This window comes from Rattus rattus, chromosome 9 (genome assembly GCF_011064425.1).
Source record: "Rattus rattus isolate New Zealand chromosome 9, Rrattus_CSIRO_v1, whole genome shotgun sequence".
NCBI lineage: Eukaryota > Metazoa > Chordata > Mammalia > Rodentia > Muridae > Rattus > Rattus rattus.
Window position 1 is genome coordinate 36,568,156 of NC_046162.1, and position 22,329 is coordinate 36,590,484.

A 22,329-nucleotide genomic window follows, 5' to 3' on the forward strand; every position below is an offset into this window, starting at 1 on the left:
GGTGCAGACCGGCAGAGGTCAGTTTTCCGCTTCTGCTGACTCTCTGCCAGGTACCTCAGCTTGCTTTGTCCTCTGGCCATATTATCTGCTTTCTTTGTCATTGTCTCTTCCGTGCTGTCACTTCCTTATGGACGGGATCCAGGCCCTTGAAACCTTCACCTCCGTTGGTATGTGGCAACAGGCCCCTCCCTTCTCTGTGTGGGCAACCCCTCAGTTCATATACAAAGGGAGGCCCCTGCCAGAGGCCCATTTTCACATTGAGATGCCATGGCCTCCATCACTGGGTTGGGGAGAGTGGAGCTTGCAGAGATGCTTCTCCCTCTCCTTAGATCCCGATGATCATGACACCTTGGGAACGAACTTTCCGAATTGGCTCCTCCTCCGTGTGGCTCTTGACACTTTCCCGGTGCGTGTATTAGAACGTGAGAAACACGAGCAGGCAGGAAGTCAGTGTATACATTTATAATCTTAGCAATTGGGAGGCCGAGGCAGGAAGACTGTGACTTCCAGGCCACCCTGGGCTCCAAAATGAGACCCTGTCTCCCAAAAGGAAAACAAAACGAAATCTAGACAGGGGCCAGAAGGGAGCACACGTCCTTGGTTCCATGTCCTGGGTGATCTCAAATGCCTTACATAGTGACATATTTGAGTGTGTGTTTATGTGTGTGCACAGCATGCATGGATGTGTCTTCTCACAGGGTCTTGCTATGTAGTTCAGGTGGCCTTGAACTTTGCTCCTCCTAACCCAGTCTGAGTCTGAGTTTCCAGGCTTATATCACCCATGTCTTTCCACTTTGTTGGTCTGATCACTGTTCCTTGCAGGTCCCGCCCTTTCCAGTCATGAAGCTCCAGGTGTTGGTGTTGCTGATGTCCTGGTTTGGTGTCCTGAGCTGGGTGCAGGCGGAATTCTTCACCTCCATTGGTATGTGGCACTAGAACTCTAGTCTTCCTAAGCAGCCCTCAGCTAAATGCAAGGGGCTGCCACTGCCTGAGGCTCGTTCAGGATGGGATAGTTTAGTCATTGATTTTGACCAGTTCAGGGAGAATGGAACTTACAAAGGCTCCCTCCTCCCCAATCCCTGACCCCTGCACCCCAGGGGATCCCCATGAACATGCATCCTGGGAGGCAGGTTTCTGAATTGGGCTCTCCTCTCTGGAAGGGCAGACTACAAATAGCTTTCAGATCTTTTTCAGTCCCTGGCAAGAGGCTGGTTTAAGCAATGGAAATTCTCTATTCCAAGGACCAGATCTTCTCCTTTTCAACTGAAAATTAAGAGCTGATCTCCACGTGATGAGCCCTTAGATGTCCATGCCCCTATGACAGGACTGGCCGGCTGACAGTGGGAGAAGGAGACTTAGAACTTCTCCTAAAGTAGTTCCCAGTGCACGTGCGCTTTGCCCAGACTTCTTGACACCTCTGCTTCTATCTTCCTGAGGTCGGGGGTCACCACCATGTGAACGAATAGGTCCCCGTAACTACCAGTCCCTGTGATTCCTAGTTTACTGGCATGTACTTGGCGGGGGTATTCACTTCTGTCCTGTACAGGCCGTTCCTCATCCACTTCTCACTGGTCCATGCTTCTCTCCTGTAGGGCACATGACCGACCTGATTTATGCAGAGAAGGACCTCGTCCAGTCTCTGAAGGAGTACATCCTGGCGGAGGAAGCCAAGCTCTCCAAGATTAAGAGGTGTCCGATGTCCTAAGACCCCCTACACTAAGTCATCCCTGTTGCTCCTCTTCCCGAGCCCGTCCAAAGTGTCTATAAGAGAAAGTCATTGAGAGGTGACCCGGGGAGTTGACCTCCAGTTAACCTATGCTCGTCCTCGGGAGCTGCTGAGTGCAGGGGTTGGGAAGCTACCATCTTGTTTTTTTCCCCTTCTACTTCACACTTTTTAATTTACATCAGAGTTCCCAGCTCTTACCTAGATTAAGGGCTAGAAGTATCTAGGAAGTTACTATATTTGTGTTTTATCATCTCTTGATGAAAGAGCCCTGGACCTCACCAGGGAAATGAACACCCTGTGTGGGTGGGTGTGGTAGTCTCTTTTTCCTTTGGTTCCGCAGCTGGGCCAGTAAGATGGAGGCCCTGACCAGCAAGTCAGCTGCTGACCCCGAGGGCTACCTGGCCCATCCTGTGAACGCCTATAAGCTGGTGAAGCGATTGAACACAGACTGGCCTGCCCTGGGGGACCTTGTCCTCCAGGACGCGGCTGCAGGTGAGGGAGAGTGAGCAGAGATCGGCTGCGTCCGTGTGCCTGTCCGTGTGCCTGTCCTGCCTGTCTGCTTCTGCCTGGAGCTGTCCTTGTTGGTTTGTTTTAAAAGTGCAGTAATGATCACTTCCTGTCCTTTTGTATTGCCTCCTGGTAATGACATTTTCTAATTACACTTCAGTAATACATCTTTTTAAAACAAACTTCAGGAACGTAAAATATATCACGTAAAAAAAATCACGATGCCTAATCCAGTAACTCCCTGATAAACACCATTAAAATTGGGGAATGGAGAGATCACACCATGGTTAAGAGAACTGGTTGCTCTTGCAGAGGATCCAAATTTGGTTCCCAGGACCTCTATGGTGGCTCACGACCATCTGTATTTACAGTTCCAGGTAATCTGACCCCCTCTTCTGATCCCTGCAGGCACCAGGCATGCATGGTGCAGACATACATGCAGGCAGAACTCTCATTCATACACATAAAATAAACTTTTAAAAATCACTTTTGAAAACTATAATCTTGGGCTGGTGAGATGGCCCAGTGGGTGAAGCCCTTACCATCCAAGTGTGAGGACTGAAGTTTAGATCCCCAGAAACTGTGGATAGCTCGGCAGATGCGTCTGGATCATTCCAGCACTTGGGAGGCAGAGATAAAATTTCCCAGGCAAGCTGGCTAGCTAGACAAGTTGATCCATGAGCTCTGGGATCACTTGGGGACTCTTGCCTCAGTAGATAAATAGAGAGTGATTTACAAAGACACGTGACTTCTGTATACATTGACACGCATCCATGTGCACCCACCCACATGAAAACACACACACACACACACACACACATTTACAAACACCATACATTCAGACATACCATAAGAATCTGCTGGTGTGATTAATAACAAACGTTGTTAGTAAATGGTGCTATACATGGATTAAAGGATTAAAAACTCACATGCTTCAATTCATTCGAATTGAGTCAAGTGGGCTGAGGCAAGCTGGGGAACGGAGGCTTCGTCTGAATCTTTCCTGCCTGTGCCTTTTACAAACAAAGCATGTCTGTGCGGATTCGACATAAACGTGCGTTCAGTCCCAGCTCCTGTAGACACAGCTAAGTGTGCCTGTGCCGGAACCGTAATGGCTGAATAGCCATTTCACAGGGATACTGCACCGGTCCAGATTTTCAGCCCTCTTTTACATGCATTTTGGGTCTGCCTCTGATTATTTTTCTAAGTTAAATACCTAGAAACGGGTCTTTACAGGGCAGAGCATAAATGTGTTAAAAGGTTTTTCTGGGGTAGGACCTTCTGTGAGTGAACGTGCCCCAGTTACGAAGAGGAGAGGATCGTGGTAATGGAAGGGTGGGCTGGAAGTGGGCCACAGGATTCCCAGCCTCAGGCTGGGCTGGGCCTCTTCACGTTGCTGAGTGCTGATTAACTTCAGACTAGCTGTCTCTCTGGCTGAGACTGGTTACAGCCACGTGACCAGCCGGGGTTGGGTTTGGCTGGGGGCTGGTAGTCTCTGGGGAGGGTTTGGTGAGCTCAGAGCTGCTGAAGCTACGCCTGTGAGCTCACCGCCTCCAGAAGCCACTGCCTTTCCCAGACCCCGCCCCTTTCGCCCCCGCCCCGCCCCCTTCCTGGGCTGGGTCTGCTGCTCAGAACAGCTCAGAACAGGCTGTTCTACCTGCTTTCTGGAGAGGTAGGCAGGGAAGCCTGCACAGTTGTAGACGGTAGATCTCTGTACTCCCGATGTCTGATCTTGTCCCCACGGCCCCGCCCCATCAACATCAGGAAACGCTACGATTACCTGGAAGGTGATGGGATAGGCCCCGAGAGCAATCATTTAATTTCATCGCTGATGTTGGATGCTTGCCCCTGAGATAAGGGGGAACCCTGAGAGTACAGCATAGCTATTTCTAGGCGTTTTTCTTTTTCCTGTATACTAAAGTCTTCCGAGTTCCTGACCATATAGCTGTGAAGAAGATGATGTAGCAGCTTTTCGATACCCTGGCTTGCTGTGATGAGAGGAGGTAGCAGTGGGCGCTGCTGCTCTTGGATAGGAGCCAGGGACAGAATGTGTTGTAGCTCCCCTCCCAGTTCCCAGTTCTTAGGCAAATTCCAAGGCCTGAATCATTAGTATAGCAAGGCCTGCCTTCAGCTTGGAGCCCAGAAATAACAGGAGTTGTGTCTCTGGCTTGGGACCAGGGCTTATGGCCCTGGAAAAGCCACCTGGGGCCCGCTTCAGTGTTCAAATCTGCTTAGGCTCTGGGCTGTGGTCTTGAGTACAAAACGGGGAACTCAGACCCTGACTATTAAACTCTTATGTGCTAAGCTGTGTGCAGGGCCGTTTGATTCCAAATGAATAGCACAGGGAGGGCTAAGAAAGTTCTGTGGAGGAGCCCCCATGGAGGACTTCCTGAAGAAGGGGAGTTCTTTGTTATTGTTTGTACTCTTCTTTTTTTTTCGGAGCTGGGGACCGAACCCAGGGCCTTGTGCTTGCTAGGCAAGTGCTCTACCACTGAGCTAAATCCCCAACCCCTTGTTTGTACTCTTATCTTGGTGCCGAATGTGTGCCAGACAGATGTTCCACCACTGAACCTCCAGTCTGCTGACGGCCTTTGAGGGACGGGACAGGGAAATCCCATTAGGCCGAGACCTAGTGACTGTCCGCTGGGTCAAGAGTGACCTCTGTCCTCACTGTCATTTGGAAGGTTTTGTGGCTAACCTCTCAGTTCAGCGGCAGTTCTTCCCCACTGACGAGGACGAGTCTGGAGCTGCCAAAGCCCTGATGCGACTTCAGGACACGTACAAACTGGATCCGGACACGATTTCTAGAGGGGAGCTTCCAGGTAATGCAGCTTCCTTTGCTCATGTCTTCTCAGTGACTGGGTAGGTCAGACCCACTTAGGTGCAACTTGGTGTCGGTGCCGATCTTTTGGATTTCCCTTCGGTGCCGGTCTCCCATGCTTCAACCCCTACCCCAATGTCTTGATTCAGATATTAGCCAAGGCCTCTCCTCTGGTGTAGTAGAGAACTGTAGCTCAGGAAGCTCCCTGAACATCGCACTCCCGGAGGGTGGTTTACCTGCTTCCATCCCCGAGCCTCGCGTTGCTTTCTGTCATGGCTGATCTGTAGACTTGCTGCTTATGTCCTACTGACATTCAGTCTGCTCCCTTTCATTCAATCCTTACTTCTCTGGGCTCTCTCATATACAGTCCCCCTTGGCCGCTCATTTCTTGTTTATCCCCCTTTCCCTGTTCTCTGTCATCTGACTTTTTATGAAGTCTCTGTGTTTGCCCATCTCTTGGATTTCTGCCCTAGATCCAATGTTCTTTTGAGCCCATTCTCCTCTCCTTTTTTTTTTCTTTTTCTTTTTTCTTTTTTTCGGAGCTGGGGACTGAACCCAGGGCCTTGCGCTTGCTAGGCAAGCGCTCTACCACTGAGCTAAATCCCCAACCCCCCATTCTCCTCTCCTGATGAGGGTGCTGGGTAGTGGTTTATTTTCCCTGGTTCCCACATAACTCCTGAGCCCACAGTGCCTTTATCCCTTCTGTCTGTGATCCTGTTCTTCAAACTCACCAGGAACACTGGGCCAGTGAGGCCAGCTGGTGGATTACACGTATAACTTTAACTTCACGGTAGCATCTTGCGCCGTTCACTTCTTTCTCTCTGATGTTCTAGATTCTGGGTGCTGATCTCAGATTTTTCTCTTTTGACTCATCTGATAATTCATCCCTTGACTTTTGTTTGTTCTTTAAATTGGCTTTTTAAAATTTTCTTGCTTAATGCCCACTGCTAGTGGTTATAAGATTTGCTGGCCTTAGCGGGTTATTTGAGACCAATACTCCCAAGGATCCAGCTGGACCTCATTATTGATTTAAACACTACCTTACTCCTTGGGAGCCTAGGGGAGATATAGCAGAGAACCCATGGGTTGTAGGAACTGCCTTCCTTCTTCGATGTCCTGTTACTGGTTAGTCAAGGCCCAGGCTCTTGGTGTGGAGGACTCTTCTGAGCTGATAGGGAGGACTACTCTCTTTGTCCCTGCTTCAGTCAGGTGTCGGGCCAAGCCCAACTATGAGGCCAGAAAGAGGAGGTAATTCTGGGAGGCTTTTTGACTTGTAGCTCTGAGGCGTGGTTGGCGGTAGAAGGGAGCTGTATCCTGACAGCATCCTTCCACAGTGAACAGGCCCCTGGGTGTCCTGAATGGGGTCACAGGGCACAGGGAGTTACTGTCCAGAACTTCACCCGCTGTTCACTCTGAGTCCTTCCCCACTGAGGCTCCTGGTTGCCATCCCTTGATGTGTTGCCATACACGGATGCATGCAGATCTGTGTTCCTTGTCAAGGCCTGCCTCCTGGGCTCCCGGCCAGGATAGGCCAATGCCTGTAGACATCTCAACTTGGACATTCCATAGTTTGCACAAACTTCATCTGTTCCAAATCAAAATTCCCATCTGGTTTTGAACTGTTTACCCTTAGTCTTTATCTATTAGCTTAGGTGCAAAAAAATCACCTCTGCCCATTGGAAGCCTAAGCCATAACCGTAGTCTGTGGATTCTGTCTCTTTAATGCCCTCTGACCCTTTTCATATCTCCAGCTTACGTGGGATAATTTTCTGTGTTATCCACTTGAGTTCAATGTTCAACTTTCACAGTGACCCCAGAGCCTCCCTCTAGGTGGTCTTTGAGGTCCCACTGCCTCCTTGGCTTCCTTGCCTGCTGTTCTCAGCATCCTCATCCCTCTGCTCCAGTACTCTTACTCGTTCTGAGCTCCTCCCTGTCAGATAGCCCTTCAGCACGCAGCTTAGCTGTGGAGGACTCCACAGGGAGTTCAGGGAGCAGACACTTGAGTTTGCTTGTAGGGAGGATGCTGAGTTCTGGAAGTCATTCTTCACATTCCTGGCATTCACAAGACATGTTGCTTATGGCTGCTGGTCTTTAACATCCTGAGGCAATGTCGTCATAGGTCATCCCATCGAACTTTTGGCTCCAGTCCTTTAAAACTGATGCTGGCGTCTCTACGTAGATAGATATCTGATTAGATAGGGGACTGAGTCTGAGGCAGGGTAAACTGTCCAGAGTCACACAAATGGTAGGTATTCAGTCAGGTCTGCACATCCAGGCCCCATCTGGGTCCAGACCACAACTTGTTTATGTATGTTACACATCCTGCCTATAATAGGTTCCTGGGCCCAAAGAGGGGAGATTCAGGGAGACTTGTGGAGAGAGGAAAGGGGCCCCGTAAGTCCCCTCATCCATGGCCTGCTGATGTCTCCAGCTTGTGTTTGCTCTCTTGACATCCCTATCCCATGTTCCCTGAGAAACCTACCCCAGATCCTGAGCCACCAGGATGAACAGAGTCTGGTCACTGCAGTAGGGTTTCCTTCTGGGAAGATGCCCATTATGGACTTTAGGCAAAGAGAGTGATGTGCCAGCAGGTCGAGCTTGCCAGCCACGACCAATAGCACTTAATAGGGAGATTCCTGTGGTCTGCAGGGAGGTCCTAACCCTCCTTGTTCTGTGGGATCTGCCCTCTGGTTATTCTCCGAGGAACACACAGTCTTTGCCATCCCAAGCCTCTCGTAAGCTCTGCATCTTCCCTAGAGCTAATACTGTTTCTCAGATCGGAACTGTCTTTGTGGTCACTTTCCCCAGCAGATGTCCCATTAGGCATGAGGCTCACTGAGCTGCTGCTCCAACATCCCTACCAGACTGCAGCCTTTGTTCTTTGTCCCCATTGGTGTCTGTCACCTGTTCCTCTTAGTCACTGTTCATGCCACTCCATCTGTGTTCCCTGAGGTCCAGCCTTGAACCTTCTCTGTTCGTTCCTCCTTCAGACTCTGCCTGCGTGTCACGGCCCTCACGCGGAGCTTTCATGCGGCCTGAATTCAGCCACGCTTTCTGCTTTCAGAGTTACACGGCGGCCAGCTGCCCTCCAGCCTACGCCGCTGACCTCAGGGCGGCGTCTGGGTGGGATTTCTGAACCCCCTCTCACAAAGCCCCTTCCCACTTGAGAGAAGGAGTCTGAGCCTTAGCCTATGAACTCTAACTTGAGCTAAGCCAACCTGTTTATGTGCGTATGGTGACGTTTCATGGTGCATGGCGTGAAGTCCAGGTGGTATTCTGGCTTGGATCATGTGCCCCTTTCAATGGTCCAGGCTATTTCTAAAGTGAGCATCTCCCTTCTTAAGCCAGCATCCTTCCAGAATCTGATGGTTGTTTTTCCTGCTTCAGGAACAAAGTACCAGGCCATGCTGAGTGTGGATGACTGCTTTGGGATGGGCCGCTCAGCTTACAACGAAGGAGACTATTACCACACCGTGTTGTGGATGGAGCAGGTGCTGAAACAGCTGGATGCTGGGGAGGAGGCCACCGTTACCAAATCCCTGGTGCTGGACTACCTGAGCTATGCCGTCTTCCAGCTGGGTGACCTGCACCGTGCGGTGGAACTCACCCGTCGCCTGCTCTCTCTTGGTAAGGGGGTTAGGGAGTTGGGGTAGCAAGGGAACTTGACTCTCCCACCTGATCGTCTCTAGGAACTAAATCAGTTCGTTTGTTACCTGGAGGGTGACGTGTGTCTTCCATGATTTCAATCACTGAGTAGCTTCTTGTACAGACTCCTCATATTAGGATGCCCCTAGCATCCTTGTGTGCATATGCGTGTTGCTCATGTGTGTGGTACGTTCATAGGCATGCGTGTGCGAGTGGGTGTGCACATGTGTGCGCAGCATGGCACTTTTAAAAATAAGGACCTAGTGTTGTGGTGCTTGTACCACTATGCAGGGTGGACCCCTCACCGTGTTAACTATAGCTTGAGAAGCAAACTGTCCTACTTCGGGATTGCCGCAGTGACAGCAGTTCCAGCTGAGGTCTAAAGTAGGACTTACCATGCCATTTGTCCTCTGTATGTCTTGTGATGTGGGACAGAACAAGACCCAGAGCTCCGAGTCTCTGAAGCGCCCTGAGTTGCGCCTCTTACTAATACATGGAAATGTGGTTGCCTGGAGTTTCACAGAGCAGCGAGGACTTGGCTTTTGGCTTTGCCACTGCTTTCCGGGGGCTCAAGACCAACAAGGGTAGAGGGTTTTATAGATCCCAGCAGGTGAGTTAGTAAGAGGCTTGGACAGGGCTCAGGACATCCTGGTTCTCTTCCTGTGTGGAGAAGTCACTGAACATCTCTGGGACTCACTCAGTCTTGCTGTCCTGGAGAGTGACATAGAAATCCTGCTGTGGTGGTTGCTTCGGATACTGTGATGCCCACCAGAGCTGGGATTCTTCTATTTTTAAATAAAGAGTCATGGTATTTAATTAATTAATTGTGTGCGTGTGGCGGCGGGGAGGGGGTGTCAGTGTACAAGTGCCACAGTGTACCTGTGGTCAGAGAACAACTCTCTCATCTCTTGTCAACTTGGTCCTTTCTTTTCACACTGCATGGGTCCTGGGAACTGAACTCAGGTTGTCAGGCTTGGCAGCAAGCACTTTTACCTGCTGAGCCCTCTGGCCTGCCTTGCAGCCCTTCTCTTTCACCAGTATCTCAGCTTGCTAGACCTGGCTACACTCTGGGGAATGGGTTTAAATAGCTACAGCTAATGACAGGGAGGAGGCAGAACTCAGAACACGAGGGGCCTCCAGGAGGCCTGAGAAGGCTTCCCCTCCCCCCAGTTACTAGCTAAATGTGCTTCCCCTGTCGCTGGAATGACGAGCCCTGGTTAGGTGCTGCAGCCAGCAGAGCATAGCATACCAATGGGAAAGAAATGGCTCACAGGGCAGTCTCCGTGGATGACCTCACAGAAGTCTGTGGTTACCTTTCCCTTTTTCCAGACCCGAGCCATGAACGAGCCGGAGGGAACCTGCGGTACTTTGAGCGGCTGTTAGAGGAAGAAAGAGGAAAATCGTTGTCGAATCAGACGGACGCTGGACTAGCAACACAGGAAAACTTGTACGAGAGGCCTGTAGACTACCTGCCCGAGAGGGACGTGTACGAGAGCCTGTGTCGAGGGGAGGGCATCAAAATGGTGAGACCTGGGACGGGGCTGGTAGTCAGGCTGGGGTTCTGTGCGCTGGCTCTGGGCAGGCAACGTGGCAGGTTCCACTGCCTGTTTGCATTTTTCTCAACATCAGCTGAGGCTGGAAGGTGGGCATTTGCTGATGCACAGGGCAGGGGTTGCCTCCTTGGGTGTTAAAGGGAGAATTACCGCCCTCCCAGGGCAGTATTTATGCCCCACTCACCCCAGTGTGCCTACTATCATCTGACTCATTGGTTTGAAGAAAATGATGGGTGTGGATGTATCTCAGGTCCCCAGGGTAGCCGTGGTGTAAATGACATATAAGACTCAGTGATGAACAAAGGCAATACTTGCTGGGGTTTGGTATCTGTGTCCCTGGCTTTTGAGAGCCATGGGTCCCACTAATCCTTCCATCTCCATATGAAGGAGGCTCTCACCTTTCCTGTGCCCCTGACCGGCTCTCAATAGTTTCTGTGTGGAAAGGCGTCTCCTCATCCATAGTGCTTCAGACCTATTCTAATCCCCATGAAAAGGGTCATGGAGTGCCCTCTGCCACAGGGAAAGAGGTGATCTTCTGAGAGAAGGGGAGCTGCATGGTTTGGGTGACGTCACTTCCTGCTTTGGTTTTTTTCTGTGGAGAAGCTGACGCCAGTCTTGGTCATAGAGAGTGAGACCAGTGTATGCAGACAGCGGGCTGTGACTGAGGGTAAGGACTCACTCTGCTTGGACCCTGTGCTCTGTGCTCCCCAGACACCCCGGAGGCAGAAGAGGCTTTTCTGTAGATACCATCATGGAAACAGAGTGCCACAGCTCCTCATTGCCCCCTTCAAAGAGGAAGACGAGTGGGATAGCCCACACATCGTCAGGTACTATGATGTGATGTCGGACGAAGAGATCGAGAGGATCAAGGAGATTGCTAAGCCCAAAGTAGGTGTCTTTGAGGGTCCTGCTGGGGCTGCATGGGGTGGGGGTGCAGTCCCTCCTGCTGCCTCTGTGTCGAAGTTTGTCTATCCTCCACTCTCACCAACAGTTGCATGAGTCCATTGGCAAGCTGCAGACTCAGCCTGACCTTGAAGGTTCATGGCCTGGTAGGGAAGGAAAAGTAGGGACCCAGGATAGATAGACATAAGCTATGATAGCAGGCCATGTTGGGAACGGGGCATCTCAGTGACAAGTACCAGTTCACCTGATTGAAAGGCTGGCATTTGGGTCATTTTTCAGGAAATGAATAGTTCTAGAAAAGAGAGATCTCTGGAGCTCCTGATCAGGGCTGCAGTGAGGGTGAGGGCTGCAGTGAGGGGTGAGGACTGCAGTGAGGGGTGAGGGCTGCAGTGAGGGGTGAGGACTGCAGTGAGGGGTGAGGACTGCAGTGAGGGTGAGGGCTACAGTGAGGGTGAGGGCTGCAGTGAGGGTGAGGGCTGCAGTGAGGGTGAGGACTGCAGTGAGGGTGAGGGTTGCAGTGAGGGTGAGGGCTGCAGTGAGGGGTGAGGGCTGCAGTGAGGGGTGAGGGCTGCAGTGAGGGTGAGGGCTGCAGCGAGGGGTGAGGGCTGCAGCGAGGGGTGAGGGACTGCAGTGAGGGGTGAGGGACTGCAGTGAGGGGTGAGGGCTGCAGTGAGGGTGAGGGCTGCAGTGAGGGTGAGGGTTGCAGTGAGGGTGAGGGCTGCAGTGAGGGTGAGGGCTGCAGTGAGGGGTAGTGCTGCCGTGAACTGTCTGACTTGGAGGAGGATGTCCATCATACAATCTGGATATTCTTCACCTTCCCTACTTATTCATATGTTTACACTTTCAGTTCAAACACACTTTATACTTTTTTTTTTTAAATAAGCTTAGTAGTCCTTGGTTTGTTTTTGTAAATTTTCTTCTTGGGAGTATTTTAACTGGTTACATTGTTATATTAGTTCACTAGTATATGCTAAATTATTTACACTTATTTATTTAATGTATTGAGTACACTGGAGCTGTCTCCAGACACACCAGAAGAGAGCATCAGATCCCATTACAGATGGTTGTGAGCCATCATGTGGTTGCTGGGAATTGAACTCAGGACCTTTGGAAGAGCAGTCAGTGCTCTAACCACTGAGCCATCTCTCCAGCCCCCGCATATTTCTTTTTTTTTAATGTAGGGCTTATATAATTCAGGCTGGCTTCAATCTCTCCCTCCCTCCCTCTCTTCTTCCCTCCCTCCTTCACTCTCTATCCATGGATATATGAATAATCTTGAACTTCTGATCCTTCTGCCTCTACCTCCCAAGGGCTAGAATTACAGAATTACGGAAGTATAAGATTAAACCAGGTTCTACAGGGCCGGCAGTCAAACCCAGGGCCTCATGTTAAGCAAGTCCTTCAGCTGGTCCTAGCCCGATACGCCCAACTACTGAGTTTTGAAATCTATCTCTGTGATAACTAGTACTTCTTGCACTTGGTGTGGCAGGACCTGCCTCTGGCATTTTATGTTTATGAACTGTTGTCTGTTGCAAAGACTCCAACTCATCTTCATCTTCCCTTGAGAAAATGGAGAAAGCTGGCCTGCGTGGATCAGAGGTGGAAGAAGTTAGTCCTTTTTTGGGCTGACTTTCTTGGGTTACCTCAGTAAGATTGTCATCTCTAAGCAAGGAAGGTGTTGTTTTATCTTCCCTAATACTTATAACTCCTTCACCTTGACTGTCTTATCGAGCTGCTATAACAGTTTTGCAGTGGACATGCGTGTCTTGTTTCTGAGTGTCGTGAAAGTCCAACTGGTATTTCTGCCATGCACACCATTGGCTGTTGGTTTTGTATATATGTCAGGTTGATAGAATTACTCTTGGATTCCCAGCCCATAGATGATTTGATCCCATTTAATCTCTTCTGAAGAGAGCTGTGGGCCGCCATTTCCCCCATGTTCTCTCCATCACGGGTGAAGGAGAGGGAGGAATTAGCCAGCTCCTCTGGTCTTTGGCTGTAGTAGAATTGTAGAGGCTGAGGTGGCCAGGAGCTTTGCTCAGGGATAGACCTAAGATAGGTCCTGTAGTAGCCCTGAAGCCTTAGAACAGCCTTGGTTTGAAGACCTAGCACATCTGGAGACGGAGTCTGTTGTTGGTATCACGGATGTCACTTAGAGTCAATCTAGTCAATGTGTACGGACAACTGTAACCAGGGCTCATTTCACTTCCTGGGTCAGTTCCAAAGTCCTCTAGAGAAGAAAACTATTTTCCTGGTTTCTAGATGAGAGAGGCCCTGTCATGCCAAAATCTCCAGAGATTCCTTACCTGCCTTAGTTAGTCTTGGACATTGAACATTCTCTGTGCGCACGTGAATCCACAAACGGTGTGAATCGAGAAGGTGGTTGGCACTGGGATAACTGTTTTGAACAGGAGTCATGTGACAAGCATACACATTGGCCGTCATGCGCTGACCTCTTCTTTCCAGAGGCCAGGACAGACAGATGCTATTCTGGCTTTGAAGTGGGGCCAGTGAGCTTAGCTTGGCTTGTGGAGAATGCCTGGCAGCTGTCTGTGAGTCCCCGGTCTGCTTTCAAAATAGCCCCGTCTGTCCCCAGGGCAGAGCACAGCTGCCCAAAGTCTGTTTTGGGCACCAGGCCAGTGCCGAGGCTCCAGTGTTTGCACAGTCTAGTGGCAGGGACGGCCATCCACTAGGCTCAGAGAAGGACCGAAGACAGGAGCCTGGGGAAGCCATCTTCCCTGGGTATGCTGGCTGCCAGCCTCACATTAGAATGTTATGAGGCGAAGTGACTGGATGGGTCAATTTACTTCCTGACCACACTTCCATTATGGCTCCTCTTCTCCGTCCCTCTTGCCACCTCCTGTTCCAGGCCACTGCCATCTCTTGCCCTGACCCTTGTTCCAACATTCAGGTCTTTTTCCCATTCTGCTCTCTTCTTTGTTAGCTCTCCATAAGGTGGCACAGCAGTCCTTCTGTTGTGACCGACCGTCTCTCCCTTGCATAAAGCCTTCTCTATTTCAGGTTGGCCATGAGATGGCAGCAGACCCCGGTCTCTGCTTCCCTCCAGCCTGTTCTCATCTCACTACGTCATGGCGCCTCATCCTGTGGCCAGTGCCCTTTCATCCTGGGCCTTCCCTGCTGCTCTGATACCTGGTACCCTAACCTGGACCTGCAGAGGGGCAGGGTCCCAAGGAGGAAGGGCCAGGGGGATCAGAGTTAAAGAAGATAGAACAGGCGGGCTCAGGAGGTCTTGAATATGATATGTCTTGTGCCACACAAGCTTTTTAAGAAGTTCAGCGTCTTATATGCCGTTCCCAAGGTATACATGAGACAGCACCACAGAAAGGCTATCACACAGTAGGACAAAATCAGCAGGAAGCTAATCAAGCAGTGTTGCACAAGGGGAATACAGGGTATCTCAAGGGTGAGGGCATCAGAGATGAGCACACCATTTTGAGACTGACAGTTGTGGGCCTTTAGGGTGGGAAGGGTTTGGTTCTTAGGACCCAAAGCGTCAGCTCCCCAAGGCCATGGTCTTAGCCAATTACTGAATCCGCCAAGAATCAGACATTCCTTCCATATATGAGGGCCTCAGAGAATAATGACTTGGATCAGCCCGGCTCTCAGCAGTATCCATCCACTGCAACCCTTAGGCTGCACTTGCACAGGACATTAAAGCTCACCCATGAGCTTTTAGTAGTATGCTACAATTACCTGGCTGGCTTCCTACTGTCTCCACTTGACTACGTTATATGATGCCTTGGTCACACGGTAGGCACCAATCAAATAGTTATTAAAAGCAAGAGTCGGCAATATTCTGTTTGGCTCATCTATAGTTCCGCCTCAACATGTCTGTCCTTACGGAGCCCACATCATGTGAGCCCATTGGGACAGTCCACACCACACCCTTGCTGTAGACAAGTCTATCCCTGCTGGTAGTACTTGCTAAGCCTTTATATGCAGACTGGGAGCTAAGGTAGGAGGAGGGATGGTGTGTGTGTGTGTGTGTGTTTCCCCATAATCCCTAATGGGTGGCTTCTGCGTTCACATACTTCAGATTCCTGCTCTTGTCTTTGTTGACTCTGGGAGGGCCCCAAGGGACTAGAAACTGTCTCCTTGCTGAGCCCAGCAGAGCGGGAGGCACAGCAGACAGTACTTAGAGAGCTTCTCGGCACAAGGGTGGGAAAACTTGACCAAGTCAAGAGAAGCTTCAGGTGGAGGCTCAGAGATGGCCCAGTCTGAGTGTTGTGGAATCCTCAAAGCCCAGACTGTGCTCACGCAGTGTGGCGTGGGCCTGTCAAGGAAGGCCTGGTTCAGGGGAGCTAAATGTATGAACCAAGCAGAATTCATAAGCCTAACAGCATCCTCCTGGTAGGTGAAGGGTGGGTAGTGAGCGAGGAGGGTGTGGCCAGGCCTCGTAGCACAGGAGAGTGGAGACTAGACTGCAGCACCGTGGGAACTTGGCTAGAGCCATTCTCTGCAGCTGCGGCTAGCCCATCTGGTCTCAGTGTTCCCTGGGGAAACACCAACACCAAGAAGGATAACTGTTCTCCCGTTCTCCCTTTCAGCTCGCACGAGCCACTGTGCGTGATCCCAAGACAGGTGTCCTCACTGTTGCTAGCTACAGAGTTTCCAAAAGGTGAGCGGTGGGGTGGGGTGGGGCGGAGTAGCTGGTCAAGCCCGACTCTGGAGCTTCCTGGCAAGGATACAAGAGCATGGCGACGCCAGTGTATCCAGCCTCCTGCCGCACCCCTCGCTCTCTAGCATTTACCCTGTGTTGCCCATTAGAGCTGGCCTTGACTGGGCTGAGGACGTCATCTAAGCCTGCCCGTGCCTTTCATCTTTGCTCTTTTGCCCAGCTCCTGGCTAGAGGAAGACGATGACCCTGTGGTGGCCCGAGTCAACCGCAGGATGCAGCACATCACAGGGCTGACGGTGAAGACTGCAGAGCTATTGCAGGTGGGCTGGTCCCGGGGGCCAGAGGCCTTGGGAGGGGTTCTGCTGGGCGAGGTGGTTTCCCAAGGTGCTCGGGCTGTGAGAGAAGGCTCACCTTCTCCGTTAGTTCTTTTCCTAATTAGAGGACCTGACAGAAGCCGACTGATGGAGGAGAAGTCCGCTTCAGTTCACAGTTTCGGTCCACCATGGGTAGGCTTGGAAGCAGGAGCTTACAGCATAGCTTGTTCGCATCTTGCTGAATCAGAAACCAGAGGGCTGGCCAGAACCAACAGTAGACACAGCCTTCTTGGCCCATACCTGTGGTCCACCTCTGCTACCCAGGTCCCAGATTCCAGCCTCCCCAAACAGTACCACCAGCAGGGGAACAGATGTCTACTCATATGAGCCTTGAGTTCACATTCGCAGCATCTGCACAGAAAGCCGAGCGTGGCTAAGCGTTTTGCTGTCACCTCAGCTGCCATGGAGAATACTGACAGGGGACTTGCTGGATGACAGCTTCCCTTCAGGTTCATCGTGTCGAGGACGGAGGGTGGAGGACGATAGAGTGGGCACGTGGCATCCTTCTCTGGCCTCTCATGCACACAGATGTGTGCACACGCTGCCATATCCATATACCACATGCATACAGTACACGCACACACACACGCGCGCGCACACACACAGCTTGGGGCTTGTTCTCAGGCCTAGGGAGGTGCTATCTGTGGAGATTTGGGCCGCTCTGGGGCTGTTCAGACTGATGACAAACGCGATGTCCTAATCCCTCTCCAGGTCGCAAACTACGGAATGGGGGGACAGTACGAACCACACTTTGACTTCTCGAGGGTAAGGCTCTAATGGTCTTTGGAGGGCTCTTCTCTGGCTGGTTTGAGAAGGTTGGAGCTTCTAGAAACATTTCGGCTCCCACGGCATCCCTCCTCCACCTACCAGGTGAAAGGGAAAACCTCTTTGCTGCCGGCAAAGCATCCGCAGAGCCCAGCGGAGCCCGGTTGTATCCTGTTGCTGTGCGGGTGTTTGGCTTGATAATAAAGCCACAGACCTCTCTAAGTCCCTGCAAAAATTTTTCTTGCCTTTTTCCCCTCCCCGATGTTGTGTTCTGGCCGGGGTTCCCTTTGTCACCCTGTCCCATTCCTGGCCTTTCAAAGGAAGGCATACTTATTACCTTCCCCTGTCCCTTTTGGTCCCAGTCCTCTGGGTGTCGGGTAAGTTAGTTGCAAACTTGGATAAAAGTTGTTGTCTGTTGCAGCGACCCTTTGACAGCGGCCTCAAAACGGAGGGCAATAGGTTAGCGACGTTTCTTAACTATGTAAGTACTGGGCCGGGCGCTTCTGTTCACTCTCACTTAATTTTATAGAGCGATGAGCGAGATGCTTTCAAGCGTTTAGGGACTGGGAACCGTGTGGCCACATTTCTAAACTACGTGAGTATGATGCATGTCCCTGATGGGCCCCGTGGAGACCCTGGGGCCACAGGGCTCCTGCATCCTACCCCATCGGGGCTCGGCATCAGCCGCTGCATAGGGGATCCTCGGGTCCCTTCTCGCCTAGAGTAGAGATGGTTGGCTTTGGTTCCCACCGGTGTGCTTGCCTTTCTCCTGCTCCCTGGCTCCCCGCCCCTAACATTTTGATTTTATTATTATTTTTTAGCTGTGGTAAAATATACATAACGTAAAAATTACCATCGTAACAATTTTATGGTGTGCTCTTGGCGATACTTATTAAACCCATCCCTGATGTGGACCGTTTGGCATCTGTTACCGTAACTCTTCTCGCCTCATAAAATGGAAACTCTGTTTCTGTTGAGTATTTCCTGAGTTTCCACCATCACCACCACCACCATCCTGCTTTTGGAGACCACATAAACCTCATCCAAGTGGACTCCTGGAATTGTCTGCACATGTCACTGGCTGGTTCCCTCAGCCCACTCTCCCTAACAGATGTCTGTGTTGTAGCTGGTTCTGCTTCCTTTGGATGGACACAGCGCTACTCTGAGCTTTGGGGATGAGAGCCTCGGTGGGCTCTGTCCTGGTGGCGGAGTGCACAGGAAGCAGGGAGGGGCTTTAAAAGATAACCGCCTCTGTTTCCTCAAAGCGTGATTGGCAGCTTCCCTCCTGCTGCCTGGCCCATTTACAGGCTGTCAGTTTACCTTTCCCGGCTGGAATAGCCCACTCTGAGGAAGCATAGTCAAGGGACTGAGAAAGAAAGCTTATTTATCCTCTAAGTTTCAATCATGTGCTAGAGGTCTGTTCTGCACACACACTGCTGAGCAGGTCCCACGTGGTCTCCATTGTAACCCCTGAGATCTGACGTGGGAGACTCACTGGAAGCATGGGAGAGAGTGTTACTTGGTTACCATGGAGACAAACACTGAAGAGTTTGCCCAGGCATGGGGTTTAGTAAAGGCCTCATTTAGGAAATAGCATGTCAGTTAGGACTCGAAAGTTGAATGGAAATTTGTGGAACATTTTTTTTTGGCAAAGAGGAGTGTGTGGGGGCCTGGAGGAGAAAGTGTCTGAGATGCTGGGAAACAGACAAAGGTTAGTGTATCTGGAGACAGAGGCAAGTGGGACTGACTTGGAGACTCTGGATTGGAACCCCAGTGCTGGGGAAGCCACTGGGTATTTTCATCTTTCTTATCAGGAGTCCGCTGAGTGCCTGCCTCTTCAGTTAGACTGCTGTGTGTCATACTGGGAAGTTTCTTAGCTCTAGGGGTCCCCCCCTTTTTTTTCTTAGCTCTAACTTTTATTACCTTATAGGCTATTTTTATTATCGCATAACCAAACAAAACAAACAAAAAACAAAACAAAAAAAAAAAAACTAAAACAAACCAAAACCAAAAGAAAACAAAAAACACTTCAAGTAAAAGTGTAATTTAGTTTTAGTCTTACCACAGGGGAGGCAGAATGGCATTCTGGGAAGATGAAGGTATGATTAGAACATCTAAGGCCAGAAAAAATGGCCACACGGGGAAAAGGGTGCTCTTGAAGTTGGAAGCCACGGGGAACTCCTGTCCGGAGCAGTGTACTGAGCACAGTTGCTTAGGCAAGGCCCAGGCTCTGGGTGAGAGCTCAAGATGGGGTCAAGGGAGGCATTTACTTCCTTCTCCTTCCTTCCTTTCTTCCTTCCTTCCTTCCTTCCTTCCTTCCTTCCTTCCTTCCTTCCTGAGATGTGTTTATAGTGTATGAGTGTTTGCCTGCTCATGTGTGTATATGTATTGCATGTATCACATGCATGCATGGTGTCCACAGGCCAGAAGAGGACACTGGATCCCTGGAATTGGAGTTAGAGATGGTCGTGGGCATCCATGAGTGCTCTTACCCTGGGTTGTGTGTAAGAGCAGCAAGTGCTCTTAACCGCCGAGCCATCTCTCTAGCTGAAGATAGTCATTTTCTAAATCCACTTGGATTGTTCCCATTCAAGGACAGCCTGAATGTGGGACTTCTGGGGGCTTTAGCACTTGGCTATCCAGCCATAAAGGCTGTCCTGATGAACCGCACTGATCCAGTGTCGTGTGGGAAGTCTTTCTTGGCTGAAGCTAGCCGTAGAGCAGAGCCTCCAGGCGGTGCTCCTCGGGCTTGCACTGCCATCCTCGGCTAGAGGGGCCAAGCTCTTTGCCTTATGTTCCCAGATGAGTGATGTTGAAGCTGGTGGCGCCACCGGCTTCCCCGACTTGGGAGCTGCGATTTGGCCCAAGAAGGTGAGTGTGACCTGGTCCTTGTCCCCCCCAGTGCCACTGACTGTCAATGTGATGTACCTTAATCCCTTCCCACCTGCACCCTGAACTGTCCCAACTTGTACCTAGGGAGAAGGGATGGTGAGGAAGACCCTTCAGGGTAGGTGGGTCCCTAAGCTTCCTCCCTTTTGAAGGATAGGTTCTTTTTAGGAAACTTCCATTTCCAGAGTCCTAGAACCCCATCTCCCAAACCCAGGAAAGGAGGGACATTTCTACCGAGGGGTGGGGGTGGGGCTCTAGAATCTTGGAGCAGCTCCTTGTGCCTGATCTTTAGGATGTGCTCTGACAGCTCATCTCTTTCCCAGGGCACGGCTGTATTCTGGTACAACCTTCTTCGGAGTGGGGAAGGCGATTATCGAACAAGGCATGCGGCCTGCCCTGTGCTTGTGGGCTGCAAGTGGGGTGAGTGGCTTGAGGGGTAGTGTTGACAGTGCCTCAGCCTGGCGGTGGATGGTTGGCGTTAGGTGCAGAGGTAGAGACAGCAGCTAACTGCTTTCAGTTCTGTACGTCGTAAAAGGTTTTCTCTGCTGCATGTACCACCCAGCCAGAGCTGCCACAGCTGGCTGCCAGCACTCAGCGATGCTCAGAGAGCCGAGGAAGCTTGGGCTGCGTAAGCACCATAGGCCCAGCGTGGCCTTCCAGAGGAGTGGGCTCTGGCAAGGGTTTCAGTGGAGCATAGAGAGAGTTGGAAGTACAGAGGAGACAAGGTGTCTTTCCAAGGCAAGCAAGACACTTGTGGCTGCAACTAGCATTTTAGGTCACAGGCTGGGGAGACTGGCTGTCCTTGTTACTTGAAGAAGGGGAGGTCTGAGATGAGACTGGAGGCCAGAACCAGACCAGACAGGATGAACTTTAGCCTCATCCTTGAAAGAGCTGGGGAGAGCTTTTAGAAAAGGCATGGCCTAGAATGTGACAGGAAGGGACCACATGCGTTTACAAACCCTTGGAGTTTGGGGGATAAGTAGTGATTGGCTCACAGAAAAGGTAAAATAAACAAACGAAAACGTGGTAGTTGCTGATTTGGGGAGGAGAAAGTACAGTGTAGGTCTAATCTACTAGCCATCAAAGGCACTGATAAGACACGAATAAGCGCTGCGTGTTAATTTTAACTAAAGTTTGTCATTTCGCTATATATGCTGCTAGTCATAAGTCTTCTAGACAGTTGGTTTAGTTAATCATGGGTATTAAAATGTACTTTGAAATCTCTGACTTCAGTAATGCAGTACTTTAAAAAATCGTGTGTGTGTGTGTGTGTGTGTGTGTGTGTGTGTGTATGTGTATGTGTTGTGTGTACGTGTGTACAAGCGCCATGGCACATTCGTAAAGGTCAGAGGACATTTTGAAAGAATTGCTTCCTTCCTTCCATGATGTGGGCTCTGGGGTTTAGGCTCAGACTGAGGCTTGTAATAGGAGCCACGTCGTGTGCCCTGTTACTTTTGCATTCCTCAGGAGAGAGCCCACGGTTGAGGAACAGTCAACGTCCATGCCTGTGACATGGCAGGGACAGTGGTGCCCACAGCACTAAGATTCTGTCTTGTGGCTCACAGGGCCCGAGGCTCATGGCCAACCCCTGCCCAGTGCTGACAGTTCCCCTCCTCACCTCTCAGTCTCTGTCCCTGTCCCTGCTTCTTGAGGTCTTTCACACTTAACCACATTGGCTCCTGCCTTTGAGGACAGCACATGAGCAGCTTGAGGCCTGAGGCCGTGTAGCGCTGGAGTGTTACCCGCAGAGCTCGGGCAGTGGTCTTCATGGAGGAAGCACTCATTTTGGCTGCTGAACCGATCACGTACTTGCTTTCTGTTCACAGTCTCCAATAAGTGGTTCCATGAGCGAGGACAGGAGTTCTTGAGGCCTTGTGGGACAACGGAAGTCGATTGACGTCCTTTTCTGCTCCGCCCCTCCCTGTCCCACAGTCCGAATCATCTTCAAGTTCAGTGTGACAGCTTCCTTTGTATGTCCCAGCTCCTGTCAAGCAGGCCATTGGGGGAGCCAGTGTTTGTCTGAATTGAGAGAGTGTGTCCTGAGCCGAGTCCTGGGTGACCTGGGCCGCAGGCTCTGGCCAGCCTATGCCTGCCCTGGCTCCCAGGGTAGTCTTGGCATGGCTGTGGTAGAGCCAGACTGTAGCACCCAGCACAGTGCCTTCGTACCTCAGATATTTCAGGTGGACGATGTTTCAGTGAAACCAAAGTTCTGACACTGTTTACATGTTTGTTTTCTATGACATTTCTATTTGTTGTGGCTTTAACCAAAAAATAAAATAAAACAAAACAAAATAAAATGTTCCTGCCAAAAGCCTTAAAGAGCTTTACTTCGGAGTGTTTTGGTTCTGTCGTTATTCTTGTTTGGTGGTGTTTGTATTGCTTCCAGGAACTGGGTCTGGCTTGGCTTAAAATGCCTGCCCCATGAACACGGACCTGAATTCTGAGATCCAGCATGGACATAAAAATGTGGGCCTCACAGTGCATTGCTATCCCTCAGTGCTAGGGAG

At 50.8% G+C, this 22,329-nt stretch overlaps 1 protein-coding gene across 2 annotated transcripts; it reads left to right on the forward strand.

Annotated features, from left to right (window-relative positions):
* Window positions 1-826: 826 nt before the first annotated feature.
* Window positions 827-22,149, forward strand: P4ha2 (prolyl 4-hydroxylase subunit alpha 2). Of its 2 annotated transcripts, none has more exons than XM_032913010.1 (14): window positions 827-922; window positions 1,593-1,689; window positions 2,067-2,218; window positions 4,918-5,055; window positions 8,442-8,681; window positions 10,029-10,222; window positions 10,964-11,140; window positions 15,724-15,794; window positions 16,015-16,114; window positions 16,880-16,933; window positions 17,355-17,414; window positions 19,736-19,804; window positions 20,146-20,242; window positions 21,649-22,149. In XM_032913010.1, exons 1-14 carry the CDS (start codon window positions 841-843, stop codon window positions 21,717-21,719), a joined length of 1,602 nt encoding a protein of 533 aa, XP_032768901.1. In that variant the 5' UTR covers window positions 827-840; the 3' UTR covers window positions 21,720-22,149. The 2 variants fall into 2 exon arrangements, with proteins under 2 accessions (XP_032768901.1, XP_032768900.1); XM_032913009.1 differs by lacking the exon at window positions 17,355-17,414 and adding an exon at window positions 17,463-17,528 and having other exon boundaries at window positions 21,649-22,143.
* The last annotated feature ends 180 nt before the right edge of the window (window positions 22,150-22,329 follow it).